This window comes from Teleopsis dalmanni, chromosome 2, assembly GCF_002237135.1.
Source record: "Teleopsis dalmanni isolate 2A chromosome 2, ASM223713v2, whole genome shotgun sequence".
NCBI classification, from domain to species: Eukaryota; Metazoa; Arthropoda; class Insecta; order Diptera; family Diopsidae; genus Teleopsis; species Teleopsis dalmanni.
Window position 1 is genome coordinate 84,296,252 of NC_051847.1, and position 17,561 is coordinate 84,313,812.

Here is a 17,561-nt window from a genome sequence, read left to right on the forward strand (position 1 = left end):
TTTCATGCTACAAAAATCTGGCATCAATATTTATTTACGTTCTTGGTTGCTTTCATGTCTTAGTCAATCAAAATGAGTTACAAGACGATTTCGTTTTAACTGAAAATAATGCACTTACACGACTGAAAAATATGAGGCACTTTGTTTAGAGATTACAAGGGTTAAGATAATAAGGAAGTGAAAAAAATCAGGGCGTGTAGCAGCCGACACGCATTATGTGGACTGCAGGATACTTTCAATTAAAATAAAGTGGTTGCTTGTCTTATCGGGATTAGTAATTGTGATTAATTATATGCACATTTATATTAAAAGTTTTAGAGAAAAAAAAGTATATCTATTTTTTTTAATCATAACTCTTACAATTTATATTTGATACTTCTTAAAATAGGATATCTTTCACCAGCGCATTCGCCTCTATAATCATCTCTGGTTAAATCGAATAGTGCTACACCACCTAATTCGCGAGCATGCACATAACCTGCTTTAATAGCTGCAGTTGCAGGTTCCTCATAACTCACCCATATACCGTAGTTACCATTATCATCTGCTGAGCGATAGGCATACGTACCAAAACGTTTGGTTGGATCACCCACTTTTTTCAATGGTGCCTTTTCACCAGTTAAATCTTTATCAGCATGAATTAATGTACATATTTGTGGCCAACTTAGTAAACCCAGATTTGCAGTAGAATTTTTCAAAGGTGCTGCGCCGCTAGTGTCATCAATGGGTGGGTAACCAGTTATACCAGAATCTTTAGACATCATCCAAGCACGTCCAAATGTGCTTATACCTACATTAATTTTATGGGCTTGTGTTGTTCGATTAAGCCAAAATTGTACGTTATATTCTATATTGTGAGTTGGATCGCGTTCGTACATTTCATAGAGTGGTGCAGAATAATCAGCTATTTTAGGATCACGTTCAGGTGTTTGGAAATCAAAAGTGCACAAATTCACGAAATTTACATACTCTATTACGCTGGGAATATCTATAAAAACTGAGGAGAAAAACAAAATTAAATTAAATACACTTATTTTAAAAATATTTTTTTGCATTATTATATTATCACTTTATATTAACTTACGTTCTGGGTCCACATTTGGCAACATAGTCAACGTCAGCAGGTAACCATGTAAATTAAAGGCACTTCGTAATGCATGTGTCAATTGCGTAAATTGTGTCTTGTGTTCTTCTGCCTTCTCGTCAACCTTTTTTGTACTAGTAAACCAGCCTTTGACTGTAGACCAAACTTTCTTGAAACCACTTACAACTTTTCTAGGATGATTCTTTGGAAATTGCCATGATAAATCTAAACCATCAAACCCATATGTTCTTAGTAACTGTACAGCGCTGTCCACAAATGCTTGACGGTTGTTTCCGTCTTCTAATATCTGTAGATATTTATTGGTTTCCAAGTAGTTCAAATCGATATCCTTATCACCTCCAACAGATAGCAGTATACGTATATTCGGATATTTACTTTTTAGATTTGTTATTGTGCGATAATGATCACGCCCTGTACTCGCATCCACAAGCACTTTCGATGGTTCTTGTAAAACATTAGCGGGTTCTATTTTAGCATAGCCATAGACAAGATAATTACAATAGTGTAAAGCTGGTTCAAGATCTGATAGTGCCATAGAATCTGATCAAGTGTGTAGAATTTAAAATATTTATTAATGGATATATGTAACATAAATTAATTTTAATAATATGTTTTTGCTTTGTTTATATCAACAAATATCAATAGATATTTATTAACTTATTTAAATAGATATAAATATTTATATAATTAGCACTAATGGTCGCTTCATAAATGAGGCTGAGAATGGGTATTTACTTTCTAAAAGAGCTAAAAAATAGCATTACTATGGTCTTCATGTATACTTATGGATATTTATACGGCATAACAAATTATATGCAGTGTTAAGTTGATATTCAGATGTCTGAGTTGGTGAATCAGCACCTTTACTCTATTTTATCTGTGGACAGTTTTAAGTCACACTAAGAATAATTGAATACGGGGCTTTATAATATGATGGATCTGATGTCTTTGTATCTTTGTGACTTATATGCAGTGTATTAAGTAAGAAACAAGGTATTTAATTACTTTAACTACGTATTATATATAATCAATTATAACTCATGTGTTTGATTGGATCTCTTTAATGATCCATTTTCTATGCTACTGAAGCTTCATGAACCTTGTAAGGTTCATAGGTGTTACATAGAGTGATCGAAAAAGAACTATAAGTTCTTAACAATTTTTGTGGAAACGACAATCAGAATTATTGTGATTTCTCTAGTGATTGGAACTCCAACGTTATTTTTATTCTCAAAGAAATAAATATCTAATAACATCTCTAGATCAATAACCACTAATAATGTTTAATTTCTTTAAATCTAAATGGATCTCATGAGTAAATAGTGAGGTTTCTTCGCTCGAAATAGGACAATTTTGTTTATGTACAAATTTATTTAACTAGTAGAGATTTTCATAGCAGGAAATAATTTTGTTTATGACATATTGCTTTAAAGCCCAGTCTGCAAAATTTGTATATATATCTAATGATTATGTTTCTTAGATTAATTGTATTTTATACATTTTATAATGCTAACCTGTACAAAGAGTACTCTTTGTGATATTATGAGACAGTTTAAGTTGTTGACAATGAGGTCTAATAGATTGTATTCGATTTTTTTTCCACACTTTGGTTCAAGATTATTTAATAGTATGTTTACATTTTTGATAGGTTAGGTTCTTGACATTACAACAATACCATTTGATCTAAATTTTGCATTTACATTCAAAATAGTAGGGTTTATAGGTGGATTACGTTGACAATCAAATCAATAGAATCAACATAATGTAACCCAATTAAATTTATTAAATTTTTTATAAATCTTAATATCTAATTGCTGTGTAGTTGTGATTTGTTAAACAACACTTAACACAACATAATCTTTTAAGGAAATGTGGAAAAAATTTATGCTATGACATATAACGAAGCTATGCACAGAGTTGATAACTTGGAACTAATGATACATCCTTAACTGTTTTTTACCAGAGAAATAATACTCTGGGTGTTTAAGTTGTTTGTATGAAGTTTTTTAAAATGATAAATTATGAATCCGGTATGATATAACGGTAAGTCGGCACGAATGAAATATTCGACAATATGTAGCACCTATATTACAATAAGTTGATCAAACAGTTATCTCTCTTCTCTGACATATCATAAATATGTAAAAACCGATATTTAAAAAAATATATGTGGAAACAAAACTATTAAAACTATATATACTTGCGTAGAGTGGTATATATAGTTTATGGTACATAGGTAAAGTATTGACTTAATATACAGGACCTAAATTCAACTTCATATGAACTGCATAGTTTTTCTTAAATCCAAATATTGTTATCCGGTGATTAATTTTTTATTGATCAAAAGTTCAAAATCGAAAGTCCCAAATTTTAAATCTAATATAATAGCAATGAAGAGGTATCTACAGTGACGTATACGAAAGAGAGATTTGGAATTCCAATTTCATAAAATATGTCGAAATATGGTACATCACACATGAAATTTTTTTCAATTAAATGTTTTCACATAAAATTTGGATTTGTTTTGAGAAACCGCCCCTCCATCTATATATCCCTGTATGTCTACGTAATGGAAGAGAAGTTTTGTATTTTTTTTAATAAATATTATGTTTTGAATTAATATTCACAGAATTAGATCAATGAAATATGATAACCTTCGTATTTGAGCTGATAGTGCAATAGATTTTATTTTCATTCTTGCAATTTGTTTCTCGGCTAACAAGACAGTTTTAGTACATAATAATTGTATATTAAATTTTAGATTTATTCAATTAATTTATTATTGCTTTTCATTTAATTAAGTTTTATATATCTTTGACTCAAATACTGAAAGAAGAATATAGATGATTAGTTACCAATAGTTCTTAATTTAATGTTGAAACATTATAGTTCTCACTTATATTTGAATTGCGAATTCATAATTAATTTTTACGATCACATTAGTGGGTTTAAAGACGGTCCTGTAGACGCTACCGGTCAATATCGATGCTAATTTCTTCATTTATAAATACACCCTTTGTATGAAAAAGGGAAGTATTAGGTTGGTTTTACTTAAGTTTAGTAGAACAACATGGGTTATACCAGTTATAATAACAAATTAGTATAATTGTCATATCGTTTTCATATAATAAACTAACTCATTTTACTATTAATTAATTGCAATTCAAAATATTTATTTGAAATTTTTACGTTCTGCATTCGGTCTTACCTTTCTGTGCATTTGTTGCGTCATAGAAGCAAACCATATTAGCAATGTGGGCCTGACTGCAATCCAGCCATGTGATAAATGCTATTAACAGTAAAGAAATTATCTTCATTTTTGTTTATTAATAATTGTTTAGAATCCGTGTATGATGTAATTTGCTGCGATTCTATTTACTAATAGATACTTTAATAAAAAGTTTAACTTTTCGTCCGGAGCGTAGAAACAATAAACCGAGTTCAAACGATGACAACTTCAGACTAAATCAAAACAATTTTATTATGTGTTCATCACAAAACATTTGGAAGAGATAAGAAACTTATGACAATTTCTTAATCGTAGAAATTAAAATATTAATTGATAGTTGAGTTTAGCGTAGGCCTGTAATGTTTTCATTTTCTCAAAAGCAATTGATAAGAATGTTGAGACTGAATCTGCTCGATCCACTTTATTCAAAACAATTGCTACTTGGAGCGAAAGTCATTTCCGCATATCTCATGTTATGTTTAAGTGAATAAATATATATCTTTAAAAAAAAAAAATTAGAGTACCCGACTGACTAACACTATAGTTAAACTCTTTATGAATAATACTCAACTCTTTGGTTCGCAATCTCTCTTTCCTCTTAATTATATGGAAATTATAAAGTAATGAGTTTCAAAATAAATACAGGGTGTTTATATTAAAGAATTTAGTTTATAGACACCATTACAGAAATTAATTTTTCGGATTCTCACTAAAATAGATATTTATATTTAGTGCAGTCTGGTATATCATTATTCAGAGATATATAGTTATACAGTACATACTAACATATATGTAGAAACAATTAAAATTTATTTAAAAAAATAATGAATAATTAATCGGGTTACGTCTTCCAAATAACGTGATGAAGATAACTAACCTACATTGCTGTTACTAGATCGATTTTTACATACAGTAGTGTTTGAAAGGTTAGGTACCCAACTCGATAAATACATAACTTACTGTACGGATGCGGTGTACCGAATATTGGCATATAAAATTCAGTTTATCCAAAAACTTGAACAAAATTGAACTTTTTTTTACGAAAATAAATAAAATTGTCACATTTAAAGTAAAGAAACATCACTTGGTTTTTTGGTCATGAAACCCATTTAGATCTTTAAAAACTAACTTTTCGAAGCGGTTTATGTTATGGAGATATTATTTGATCATTGTTTTTTCGAATATGAAAATATTATTACAGTTTCCAAAGCCGATCATGTCAATTTGAATGATAAATATAACAAGGTATGATATTTCTGATATAAAAGAAAAAAATTGAAAATATATAACTCTTATTATTCTTAATAACTGAAGTAACCTAAGATGTTTTTAACGTAATACTTCATTCCTACGATTAATGTTTTTTTTCTGATGAGTTGAAAGCACCAAAAATCACAATAGTAGAATCCAATAAAACCAACTCCTATTAATGAATAATGCAGATTCCAGCGATTATACCATAAAGATCAAAATCCCAGTTATCAAGAGCAAAAGTTAGAGTTATTAGGCTATTAAAAATATCAAACTACTAATTTTGATAATCACAGAACAGTTTTTAGATATGAACTTTTCAGTCCGGGTCAAGAAAATTGCTGTTGTAATAGCAGATAATAAAAGGAACCAATTACACCTTAATATGAAGTGAAGTAAGAGGTATTGTGTAGAGTATATATATCTATATATATATATATATATTATATGTATGTATAATATATATATATTTTTATTATATATAAATTTTAGAAGATTATGTCAATCTAGGTGCATAGTAATTGGTGCGACAGTAATCACTGTGAGGTTTATGTAGCTGGGAGGAGATAATACCGCTCGAGTGCAGGAAGGTACAGATCGATGGGTGGGTAACATTCTTAAAGTTTTACTAAACCCTATTTTATTTAAAAATAGTTTTGATATTGCACTAACTGTGAGTAAAGGTCACTAGAGAAACAAGATTTTAGTTTTATTAAATTTATTGAGTTAGGTTTAGGTTAGATTCGAGGTATTGTGAGTATTTTGAACTATCCAGATGATGTGAATATAGCTACGTGGTATTAATACGACGAATGATTCTCACTCTTATCATTGTAAGGGTCATCTAACTAAGATATCAGATAAATTAACGGTATATTATTGAAACAAAATAACACTACATGTCATATATCAGTAGTACAATTAATTTCTTGAGAGAAAAGTTCTGTAATCGTATAATCTATAGAAATGCCAATTTCTATAGAAATTCTATAGAAATGCCGCTAAGACGTTGTGACGTTTAACTGAACTTTTTTCTATGGGGGCTATGTTAAAAAATTTGTATTATTTTAATAAACCAGCAATGACCTTAAAGTGAATTTTATGTATTTTATTGGTAACATAAGTGTAAATTCATATGAAAAGCTAAGCATATACTGATAATATTGAATTGAATTCTTGAAGAAATCAATAATGGTTTATACTGCATTGTGTTGGATTTTCAAATTCAATGTTTTTCCATGACCGTTCTAGTTATTTTTGGTCAGTTATACGACCTTTCATGGAAAAATATATACTACTTCATTAAATGTATTAAATAATTCGGACCCTGCGAGACTTGACGACTTAATTGCGAATTGTAATTACGATAAGAATTTAACATAACTTTTCGACAATCGAAATCAGACTATTTATTAAAGACAATAGAATATACTTATATATTCTTGCAGAATGCCCTACTTCTTTACAGTATAGAAGAAAAATTTTCTACAAAGACTTGATCCACTATTCAGAGTGGTCAAACATTGACATGAAAAAGATTAAAACTTTTCTGGATACAGCTGATGTGAAAAAATTCCTCATTGTTTATAGATGGGACAGGATATAATAGTGCATCAATATACGCAGTGTCACAAAAATTTGATCTTCAGGCCCCACTTCTGTTGATAGATTTGTAATAGACTTCATAATAGGCAAGGGTAGCCTTCATTACTTGCACGGAATATGAGATGCTTTGAATTATTTTTTAATCAATTTTACTCGATATTACAACATTATATTATAAGTAATTAAAAATAATATTATAATACATATACTATATAATCACATAGGATATGTTAACGTAAAACTATAACTCTATTAGCAATTCAATTAATTAAAAGTTAGTGAATTAATTTTTTCATTTTAAATAAATTTTCTTTAATTAGTGGATACCAGTTTGTTCAGTTGGTGATCTTAGAATTTCATTTAAACGAGTTGAATATTTATTATGTCAGACGATCACATTATAAATAAATTAAAATATAATTAAGTGATTGTTTTATTTGCTGGCAAAGTTAATAAATAATGTCATCAACACTTTGCTTGCCCACACTTAATGTCATCGAACACGGTGGTAGGTACACAAATTATCACCTGTTTACGATACCGGTGGTTGTTTCAGTACCGAAGACAAGTAGACTGGACATACGCCCTTGCAACTGTAGAGCAGTTTTTCTTTTACGTGGAAGGTGAAGAGAACTTGAAGATAGACATATGCAGTTCACTATTTTGTATGAATGTACATATTTTATACTGTATATAAATATATGTAGGTTTGTTAAAGGACTACTTTTGGTTTGCAACGTATCTATAAGATACTTGATCGTTCAATTATTAAGATAAACTTTTTTTTAAATTTTATGAATTTATATTGCAAATGAAAATATTTCAAGTTATTCTAAGTTAAAGCTTTCAAGAATTATGCTTACTGAAGGTAGTACTACTTCCAAATTATAATTAAATAGTGATTTTCAATAGGTGGTCTCATTAGAAACTGCTTAGTAACCTAGGCTTAATGTGTGGAATTTGTGTAACAATTTTTTAATTTCTATATTTTTTCCACTTAAGCTCAAATCTTTCTTTCCAATGAAACATTCTGGTAATCAATAAATTAAATTAAATTTGAATATGTGCTACAATTTTTTTTCCTGTGAAGTCTTGAATTGATTGATTGTTTACAAGTAAAACCAAATCATAGAAATCGAATAAAAATTAAGAAATTAATTAAGGTGAAGAATATTTATAAAACTTTAATAGGAAAATTGTTCTATAATTATTTAATTATTCAAAAAAGGGAAAAAAATTAATGAACTCAATGTACTCCTATGTTCTACACAACCAGTGTGTGTCTCCAGTTGGACTCACGCAGGTGATGCCGCACACATGTACTCAGATGAGTCTTTTTTTTTCTCAAATAAAATTTTTGAATTCCTTGAAATTTTTGTCGCAGAACTAATGATGGTCATCAACGTAAAACAGCTACTGTAAGTTTTCAAGCAATTTACAAGGAATTAGTCACAATGTGCTGACCAAACAATATTTCTACTCTTAAGAACTTCTTTGGAAATGAGTTCTTCACTAAATTACAAAAAATTGAAAAATTATGCTCATTAATTATTGAACAGAAATATTTGTGCATAATTTGACTTCAAAGTTGGAAGAATTTTACTTGAGAAGAAGAAACGACAGAGGAAAAGGAATGTGAGCTATAATGAAAATTTTTCAAAAGTTTATTAAGAGATAATTAATTTATAAAATAAAAATAACTATAAAAATATATTTGGTACATACATATATGTACACCATAACATATAGTAGTGCTTACTAAATAAGATACATCAAAAGTATCTATATATATGCACCTTTATTCCAATCAGTTTATGGCATATATGAAATTATAAATTAATCAAAAGTCAACAACGAAAAATTGATTTTCGTTGTGTTGTTGTTGTTTTCGTGATTTTTACTAAGCCATAATTGCTTATGTATCCTTATGCAAGTCAGAAACTCTTTAAGGAACGCTGCACATAATAGACCACCCAAGTTGCATCAATTCAGTAAGGAGTAAGTGTGGCTATTAAGCGGGAGTGGCTTGCAAAAAGGCACTTAATGATTACCTAAGATTCAATTGCGGGTTATTAGCTCTGCGAAGCACGTTATTGTCGACTTGTGTGGAAGAGAATATCATGAGAAAATCACTCAGTCCATTTATGCCTGATCGATGTATGGGACGTGTTAAGAGAAGAGTGACGATCACTAAGAGTAAATACTTAGAAAAACAAGAGATTGTATAGTATATTATTCAAAATTGTAAAACATTTTAAAGCAAAAATATTTTAAAGAAGATGTGTAGAGTTACTTTAATAAAACTATTACTATTAAAAGCTCAAAATACTGAAAAATTAAGAAAAAAGGATATAGTATAACAACATATGCTTAACAGGCTATATTATATTGCATTACCATTAATAGACAGAATAAAGTATATACGGCAGACAGCAAAATTACCATAGCTGTAATCTTTATATATATAATCATATCATAGCGATATATAAATTGATTCAAAATTCTTAAAAAAAAATAATAATTGGGTTGCAGTGACGGCCTTGTTCTCAGAGTCCAGTTGAGCTCTAATAACAGCCCGTTGTTATACCACGACAACTACTTTTATAACCAATAAAGTATATAGGTAATAACAACATTATTTTTGAACAGTTATCTAGCTTTAAATAGGTAGAATAATTTTATCTAGAAGATAATGCCAAATAAAGGTATGATTTTCTCATTTATACAGACATAGTATTAAGCTTTTGAGAATGGAGTAGTCAGAATTTCAGCTAAAGTGTATTATGTTAGATTTTTAAAGATATCGTCACTTCTGAGTGGCACATCACAATTTGTTTGCCTGAAGTCGAATCAGATGAATCATTGTTCACCATGACGACGCGAGCTTTCACACATCGGCTCAAACCACCGTATTTTTTACCGGCGAAAGCACATTGATGGGTCATTCACTGTACAGCCCTGACTTGGCACCCAATGACGATTTTCGTCGCCAGAAGATGCTGTTGAAGCGTTCAAAAACCATGTTTTGGAGATGTCTCAATCGGAGTGAAAAAAGTGCTTCTACATAAGCTAAGTTGATCATTTAAATATTAGTATAATAAAAGAGTTCAAGCCAATATATGTAAAACACCACGTCAAGCAAAAGAAAAGAAGAGTACTTGCTACATATCAATAAATCTTATAGTTAATTGACTTTAACTATTTATACGCTAGACGATTTATTTATAACTTCAAATACAAATTTTCATTTGTTTACATAAAAAAGTAACAGTGTGCTATTTAATATCATTTAAATAAGTAATATCTTTAGACTTGGTTTACCCATATTTTGTTTGTCTACGAATTGAATTACACTGACATATATTTCAGATGCATTATTAATAATCTGTCAAAGACTAACGTGAAGGACATAATCAGTAAATTATTACAAAAATTCGTATACATTGTACTATATGGTCTCAGCACAAAAGATCAATCTGGTCACAGTCCACTCAATTGGGAGCTAGTATCCCATTCATTTTTACTATATGGTGTTGATGTAATTTCTTGATTAATTTTATCTAATTTTGCATATATGAAGCATATGTTAACATTCCTAAATAATTTAAAGAGACTTAGCTTAATGATGGATGCAAGCAAACCATATTGATTAATGTGACCTCACACTTTTTTTCAGATACTTAACAATTTTGAATATTACTTCGTTTCAAATTAATTTTCTCAACTCTTCTGGAGATTGTTCAGCATTGTTTGAGGGAATGAGAGGATATTCGCCTGTGCTTTATAATGTCAAAAATGTATATCTTCAAACATATTAATTTTGTGAATTAATATCATATTTTATCAACAGAAATCCATTTTAGAATTGGATCAATAAATTTTTCAACGATTTTCCATAACGTCAATATTAATAAACTGCGTATGTTGTAAATGTCTTGCAAGATCAATATCAGCGAATATTTTTATTCAAACTATTGAGCTGGATACAAAAAATATATACTGAGGTTTAGATCTGATGAATTAAGATGATCAAATAATTCGAGAGCAAGTTGTAGATTTCAGCAATGAGAACTACCGAAGTATAATCATATACTGTGTGTTAATGAAACATATATGTATTCTATAAAAAGAGAGAAATTTTGCCCCTATTATGACGATTAATTTCTAATGTTCTATAGTTAATGTGCAACCCTTAATTATATCAAGAAACAGTGGCCATGGGGCTCCCTTATTTGAAAGCATTTCCGTCATTTTCAATCCCCTGTTTTATATCTTCTTGGACCTCCAAAATGTAATGTTGGATTCATATTTTATCAACAGTTAAAAAAATCTAGTTAAAAAATTTACAATATGAATTTGATAAATCATATGGTAGCACTTTTTTGGTAGTTCAGATTAATTCCCACTAATTGAGCTGCTAAAACTATCTTTTAAATTATTAATCCAACTCGGATTTTTAGGATTTTTAAGTAAAAATATAAAAATTCTTTGAGAAGAATAATATTATATTGTCTATTGTTGAATATTGTGACGCCAGTACAAATTCGTGTGGTGTTATCAATGTAAGAAAGATGTCCTTAACAAATAACATCGATGTCTTTACAACTATCTAAAGAAACTTTTTGTGCTTCTCGACTAGTTCGCTATTGGTCCATAACTAAGCCTCTGAAAGAAAGTGAATTGTAACCGAATAAAGTCGTAATTCTTGTGATACTTCAGGTAAGCGATAAGGTAAAGAGATTGTCATGCTTATGATTACGGTGAGGCGAAAACATTCCACTCGTTTAATTTTTTACTCACATACATTCAACATTTAAAAAACCTTACGTGTTCACACCTTAAGTTTAAAATAACATTTACCGAACAGTGAAACAAAAAAAAAAACGAAAAGCAATTTATTTTTATTTGAAATAATAAATAGAAACAGCTGTAGAAGACTCATTTAGATAGCTAAGAACCAAATCGGGGTCTCGTAACCACTGATTATGATGATGAATAGTTTTATGTGTATTCATATTTGGTTTTATGTTACTGTAAATGAATACGATTTGGATTAAAAGGATGTCAAGATTAGTCAAAAGATTTCAAGAAATTCCGATATTTTTTTTAAACGATATGTACCAAAATAGTTAGATTTCTGAAGTATTGAAGTTAAAAATCTTCAAAAAACAATCTATATCAACATATAGCGTCCAGTTGTTGATTTTTTTATATAAAAATTTATAATTTTAAAACTGGATATCTCTGAGAATCGTCTATTCTGGACTGTGATGCCAAAATGATGATGATCTCCGAGAATCATCTATATCAATATATGATACCAAGTTGTTACTAATATTTTTGTTATGGAAAACTTTCAGCTATAAAGATCGACAATTTAAGATAATTTGAGCTATATTCTTATTTAGCATTGTAAAAAGGACTGGCCAGAAAAGTGAATTTAGATAACAAAAACTTTATATATTTGAGACACTAGGAAGTTTCAAATAATTATTGATTTTTGAATAAATTTTTAGATCTAAGATCCATTAAATTCAATAAGATACAACACACCTTTTTAAACGCTGTTGTCAGAAGATATTTTTTTTAAATATGTAACACTAGAGAAATATGTTGTAAAAATAAATACGTAATGCTAATATTGTTTACTTGCTATTTCTTTATGAAGGCTTAAACGCTTTAGAGTAGTACTGATATTGGACCCTCGTAGGAAAGTATCTTTATGAGAATATTTTTATTATTCAACTTTGATATGAATTAATTAGAACTTGTTCTTATACTCATAACATAAACCCAAGATATTTATTTGAATTCCAGTATTGCAAAAGAGGACAGATTAAACCTTCCAAAATTCAAAGCAAAAGAATTTGAATACAATTACATGTTATTTATTATTAAGAGATAATATTGTCAATTGAATACAGAGTTTATTTATATACTCCAAATGCAAAATTTCATACGTTATCAAAAAAAAATGTAGCTTAAAAGCAAGAGTGTGCTATTTAACATCACATAAATATGTAATATCTCTAACTTGGTTTACCACTATATTGTCTACGAATTGAAATAAACTAAATATATTTCAGATGCGATATTTATAATAAATTCAAAAACTTATGTATAACATAGGTTATAATATATATCTCATCACAAAATTTAATATACACTCTATTACAATGTACTGATATAAATGTTGATGAGATTTCTCTAATTTTATTAAATATATCTTAAGAATTTGTTAAAATTTTTAAATAATATAAAGATATTTTAGTTAACATAATAATGGATGAAAGCAAAATATCTCATATGTATGTCAATGGACATGTAATATCAACCAAATCCAAAGTCTGTTTGGGTTTCTATTTGATGCAATGTCCTGACGTACAATTTTGATGAGTTTTCTCTAATTTTACATTTACTAAAAATTTAGTAACATTTTAAAAGAATTTGCAGAGATTTTGCTTAATCAATAAGAAATAAAATCAACTAAAGTTGTACATTTTTTAATTGAAGTATATTAAAGTCTTTAAGGACGGCTCTATTATGTTAAGGACGTGGGAGGTTGGTTACATCCTTCTCTCCCTACATTCGAAGTCTCATATGTGCAAACTTACGAAAGGAGCAGTTTAATTAGAGAAATATATTCAAAGGTTAAGAACTTTTTATAGCTTCTTCGTTTTATATATATGTACATATATCTGTATCTGTATGTATTTTTTATCTGCATGAGCACTTAAAATGATAATACAAAACTGAAAAATCGTTGCAATAAGATCTTTTTTATTATAATGTGGTAAATAATTTAATAGCATTTATTTTTTGAATATGGTTTCGTGTCATTCGATCAGTCCAATTTTTTAGATTAGACTATTTTTTGCAATAAATGTGGCCAGGAACATTGATTTTCAATGCTTCAAGAGTTGTTGGTTTGTTAGCATAAACCAATGACTTAACATAGCCCCATAAAAAATAATCAAGAGGTGTTAAGATGCACGATGGAGAGGGCCAGTCAACAGGACCACTTCTGGAAATAAAGTTGTTAACAAATTTATTTCGCAATAAATCGATTGTTAAGCGCGCTGTGTGGCTGTATGGCAAGTTGCGTGGTCTTGCTTCTTATTGATATCAAATTTCGTCGATATTTAACTGTTTAATTTTTGGTAGCAATCAAAAAAAATTTATTCAACATGGCTTGATAGCGCTCGCCAATCATCGTGATGATAGTTCCTTCTTCATTTCGAAAGAATTAGGGGCTGATAATGCCGTCAGCGTGTAAACCGCACTATACAGTCAATTTTAAAGGATATAATGGTGATTCGTTAACGTTTTGAGGATTATCTTGGCTCCATATATGGCAATTTTTACTTATTGACAAAGTTATCTAGGTCGTTTATGTTGACCGTAAAATGGACGAAGTGCTCATTGAACTTCCTTAACTGAACTTCATTGAAACCTTACTGAATAAAATGATATGTCAACACAGTTTGACATTTTCAGCTGTTAAACCATAGTTATCGATATCAGTTGTTTTCATGCTACTTAAAAAATATCCTATAGATCTCTTTGTGATATAAAATATTTATTCTACTTTTACTGTACTGTCGAAAATTAAATTATTGAAAATCGAAAATCGATAGGACTTCAGTTTTTCAGGGCAAAGGTTTCAGTAAAATGAATCTTTTATTTTCGTAGACATATTCAACATTTCCAAATATAAATACCAACACGAAGAAGGGAGAAAGTTTTGTCTGTTAAATTATATATCCGGATTTATAATGTTTGTTAATTTTTTTTCACATTATTAATAATCAAACTGAAATTTTTAGCTACTCCAGTTGTAATAAATTTTGTACAATTGCTGACATAAATGATCACAATATTTTGACAATCACTGACAGAAGGCATTTCAAAATGCAATCGGTGCATATAATTTTGCTTAATCATGCCAAAATATGAATGTGAACACCGTAAGCCTTGCTTTACTTACAAATGTGGATATGAAATCGATACTAATTTGTAGCGAACAGATATCGAGAAACCGTTCGATGCTGCAACTCAAATCATTAAGTGGTTAACCTGTCTTATGTTTCAACTCAACAAATCGTTAGTGTCTGTTGGAAATTATGAGACGAAGAAATTCAATTGAATCAGTCAAGCTTTTGTGCGACGGACTTAAGCGCCGTTTCGGTTGTGCGTATCGAAGCCGATTTCGATGCAATTCGGCGTTGATGGCACGTATCTGCGCTTTGGTTGCACTAAATACGTGATGTTGCTACTGATTTCAACAGTGAATTGGATTGCTTTGTGATAAATTGATATAAATTATTGTTGCTATTATTGCTTGTAATGAGTTTATTTCATTGAAGACATTCAAAAATCTTTTCAATCAACTCTTATTTTTACATTAATGCTCTACTTTTATGAGACTCAGTTTTGGTTTTAAATTTTCACAGTTGTATCTTAGCTTAAGTTTATTCCAAATAAAGAGAAAATTTTAAGAGCTTTAAAGTTCACACCAAAAAATATTACTCTTTACTGAATTCTACTTCATACAAAAAAGTTGCAAGTCGTAGTGCCCATAAACTGCAGCTCCACAGAAGAATACCCATAAAAAAGAGTTTCGAGAATTTTCGTGCCTATACGTAGTGCATATGCGCTATTGCCGTAACCACAAAACAGGACCACACACGTCGTTTCAACGGCAACAAAGCGCCGTGCCGCGGCCGTCTACAAGGAATATCGTTTGTGGGCTTTTATATGCACAATTGCAATGCCAATTCGGTGCTGCACAGCGCTGCACTAATGAAATAAAGATCATAAGGCGAACATGGGAATTAACAACTGCAAAATGACTAAATCGTTTATCGAATGCAGGCAATCCAAGCGCGAGGAGATGCATTGGAGTAAGTAACCGGGCTGGAATCGTACGAGGTGTGCAAGTGTGTGATTTGACTTGTTTTTCGCTGTTAAGTTGGATTTGTCGTCGTATGATGAAGTGATAAAAAGAACATGGCTTAAGGTAAACTTACATAAATATAAGAAGAAGAAGAAAAAACAATTTAAATGAAGTGGGTGATGGAATGGGAGCGGTAGTAGGATTATTTAAATGTCAATATAAATATGAGTATATTTAGGATATATTTTTTCTAAGCTATATTTTAATTAAAAATAACGTATACATAAGACAAGGTTCGAAGGGAGCTTTAAGTGATATAAAAAATATTCGATATATCTGATTATACCATAAGGGAAAGTTGGTAAAATAATCATATTTTATACAATATGGTATATATATATAGTGAAAGTAGTGAAATTACAATGTTACCAATAAATCAATTTTAACGGTGAAATGATCAAGTTGAAGGAGCACTAACCAGATAGACTGAAGAAGGCGCGTACGCAATAGAGATGCCTGGAGAGATATGTTGTATCAGGCCAAAACCCGGTAACTAGTTATGACCAAATAAATAAGTACCTAAATAACAACGTTATCGAGTTATTGAAGAATAAAGCATAGTATCCCATAAAACATTGACTGAGTTTTATTCAAGTAAAATACTTTATTTTTTGGATTTTATTTAATACTTTAAATTTTAAATAGAAAGAAATGAAAAGATGTATTTCATCATATAATTTTATTACTTAAAGGGTTATTGAGTTAAATCAGATTATATCAACTATACTAAGGGTCCATATAGGCTTATTGACCAATTGTGTTGAAGTACAAAAATTCAGAACTTTTATTATCACCTTAAAACTTTGACAAAAACTAAATTAGTTTATAGAGGGGAGTTCTGTAATAGGCCAAGAGCCTCAGAAACAAAATCCCACTACGCAGAAACAAAGCAGATGTTAGATACCTTCATTGGCCTCTCCTCAACTACAACAAAAATTATTAAACAGGAGATACAATCTGCTAACATTGGTTCTCTAATCGGCTGTGACCCGTGAACAAACTTACCACAAGACTGATATCTTTACGAGGCATTTTAAAAAGAGTGCTTGATTTTTTTTTTTTTTTGCTTGATGATTCAACAAATATTTGAATAATGTTAGCGATATTTTCAAATTCTTCAGGTGTTCCGAATTGTTACCTGAAGCACCCTGATTGACCAACTTATTCCCATGACTTGTAACCCAGAGTAGGAAAATGAAAAACTACGTCAACATCAGCTTTAGAAATGTGGAGTTGTAAAACAATCATAACCGTATATTGGACTCAGCAATAAAAATGTGGTCACATTTTTTATCCTAAATATAGTATATCTAAACTCAGATTATTCAATGGTTTCAGAATTGAACTTGCTCTTGTATAACTTCAAGGCCCAGTATCTTGAAAAGTGAGCTATATTAACATTTAATGTAGTGGAA

The 17,561-nt window shown here is 29.7% G+C and overlaps 1 protein-coding gene across 1 annotated transcript; it reads right to left on the minus strand.

The window, feature by feature from the left end:
- Window positions 1–29: 29 nt before the first annotated feature.
- Window positions 30–4,555, minus strand: LOC119685813 (chitinase-like protein Idgf5). Its single transcript, XM_038100195.1, has 3 exons — window positions 4,314–4,555; window positions 1,085–1,645; window positions 30–997 (listed from the first exon to the last, which is right to left on the minus strand). Exons 1-3 carry the CDS (start codon window positions 4,420–4,422, stop codon window positions 357–359), a joined length of 1,311 nt encoding a protein of 436 aa, XP_037956123.1. The 5' UTR covers window positions 4,423–4,555; the 3' UTR covers window positions 30–356.
- Between the last annotated feature and the right edge of the window lie 13,006 nt (window positions 4,556–17,561).

Excerpts from the sequence above, each read along its gene's own strand:
- LOC119685813 (XM_038100195.1), bottom strand. The coding sequence starts at position 4,422 with ATGAAGATAATTTCTTTACTGTTAATAGCATTTATCACATGGCTGGAT. Across the intron at positions 1,646-4,313 it reads CGCAACAAATGCACAGAAAG|ATTCTATGGCACTATCAGAT; the intron begins GTAAGACCGAAT and ends ACACTTGATCAG. Across the intron at positions 998-1,084 it reads GCCAAATGTGGACCCAGAAC|TTTTTATAGATATTCCCAGC; the intron begins GTAAGTTAATAT and ends TTTTCTCCTCAG.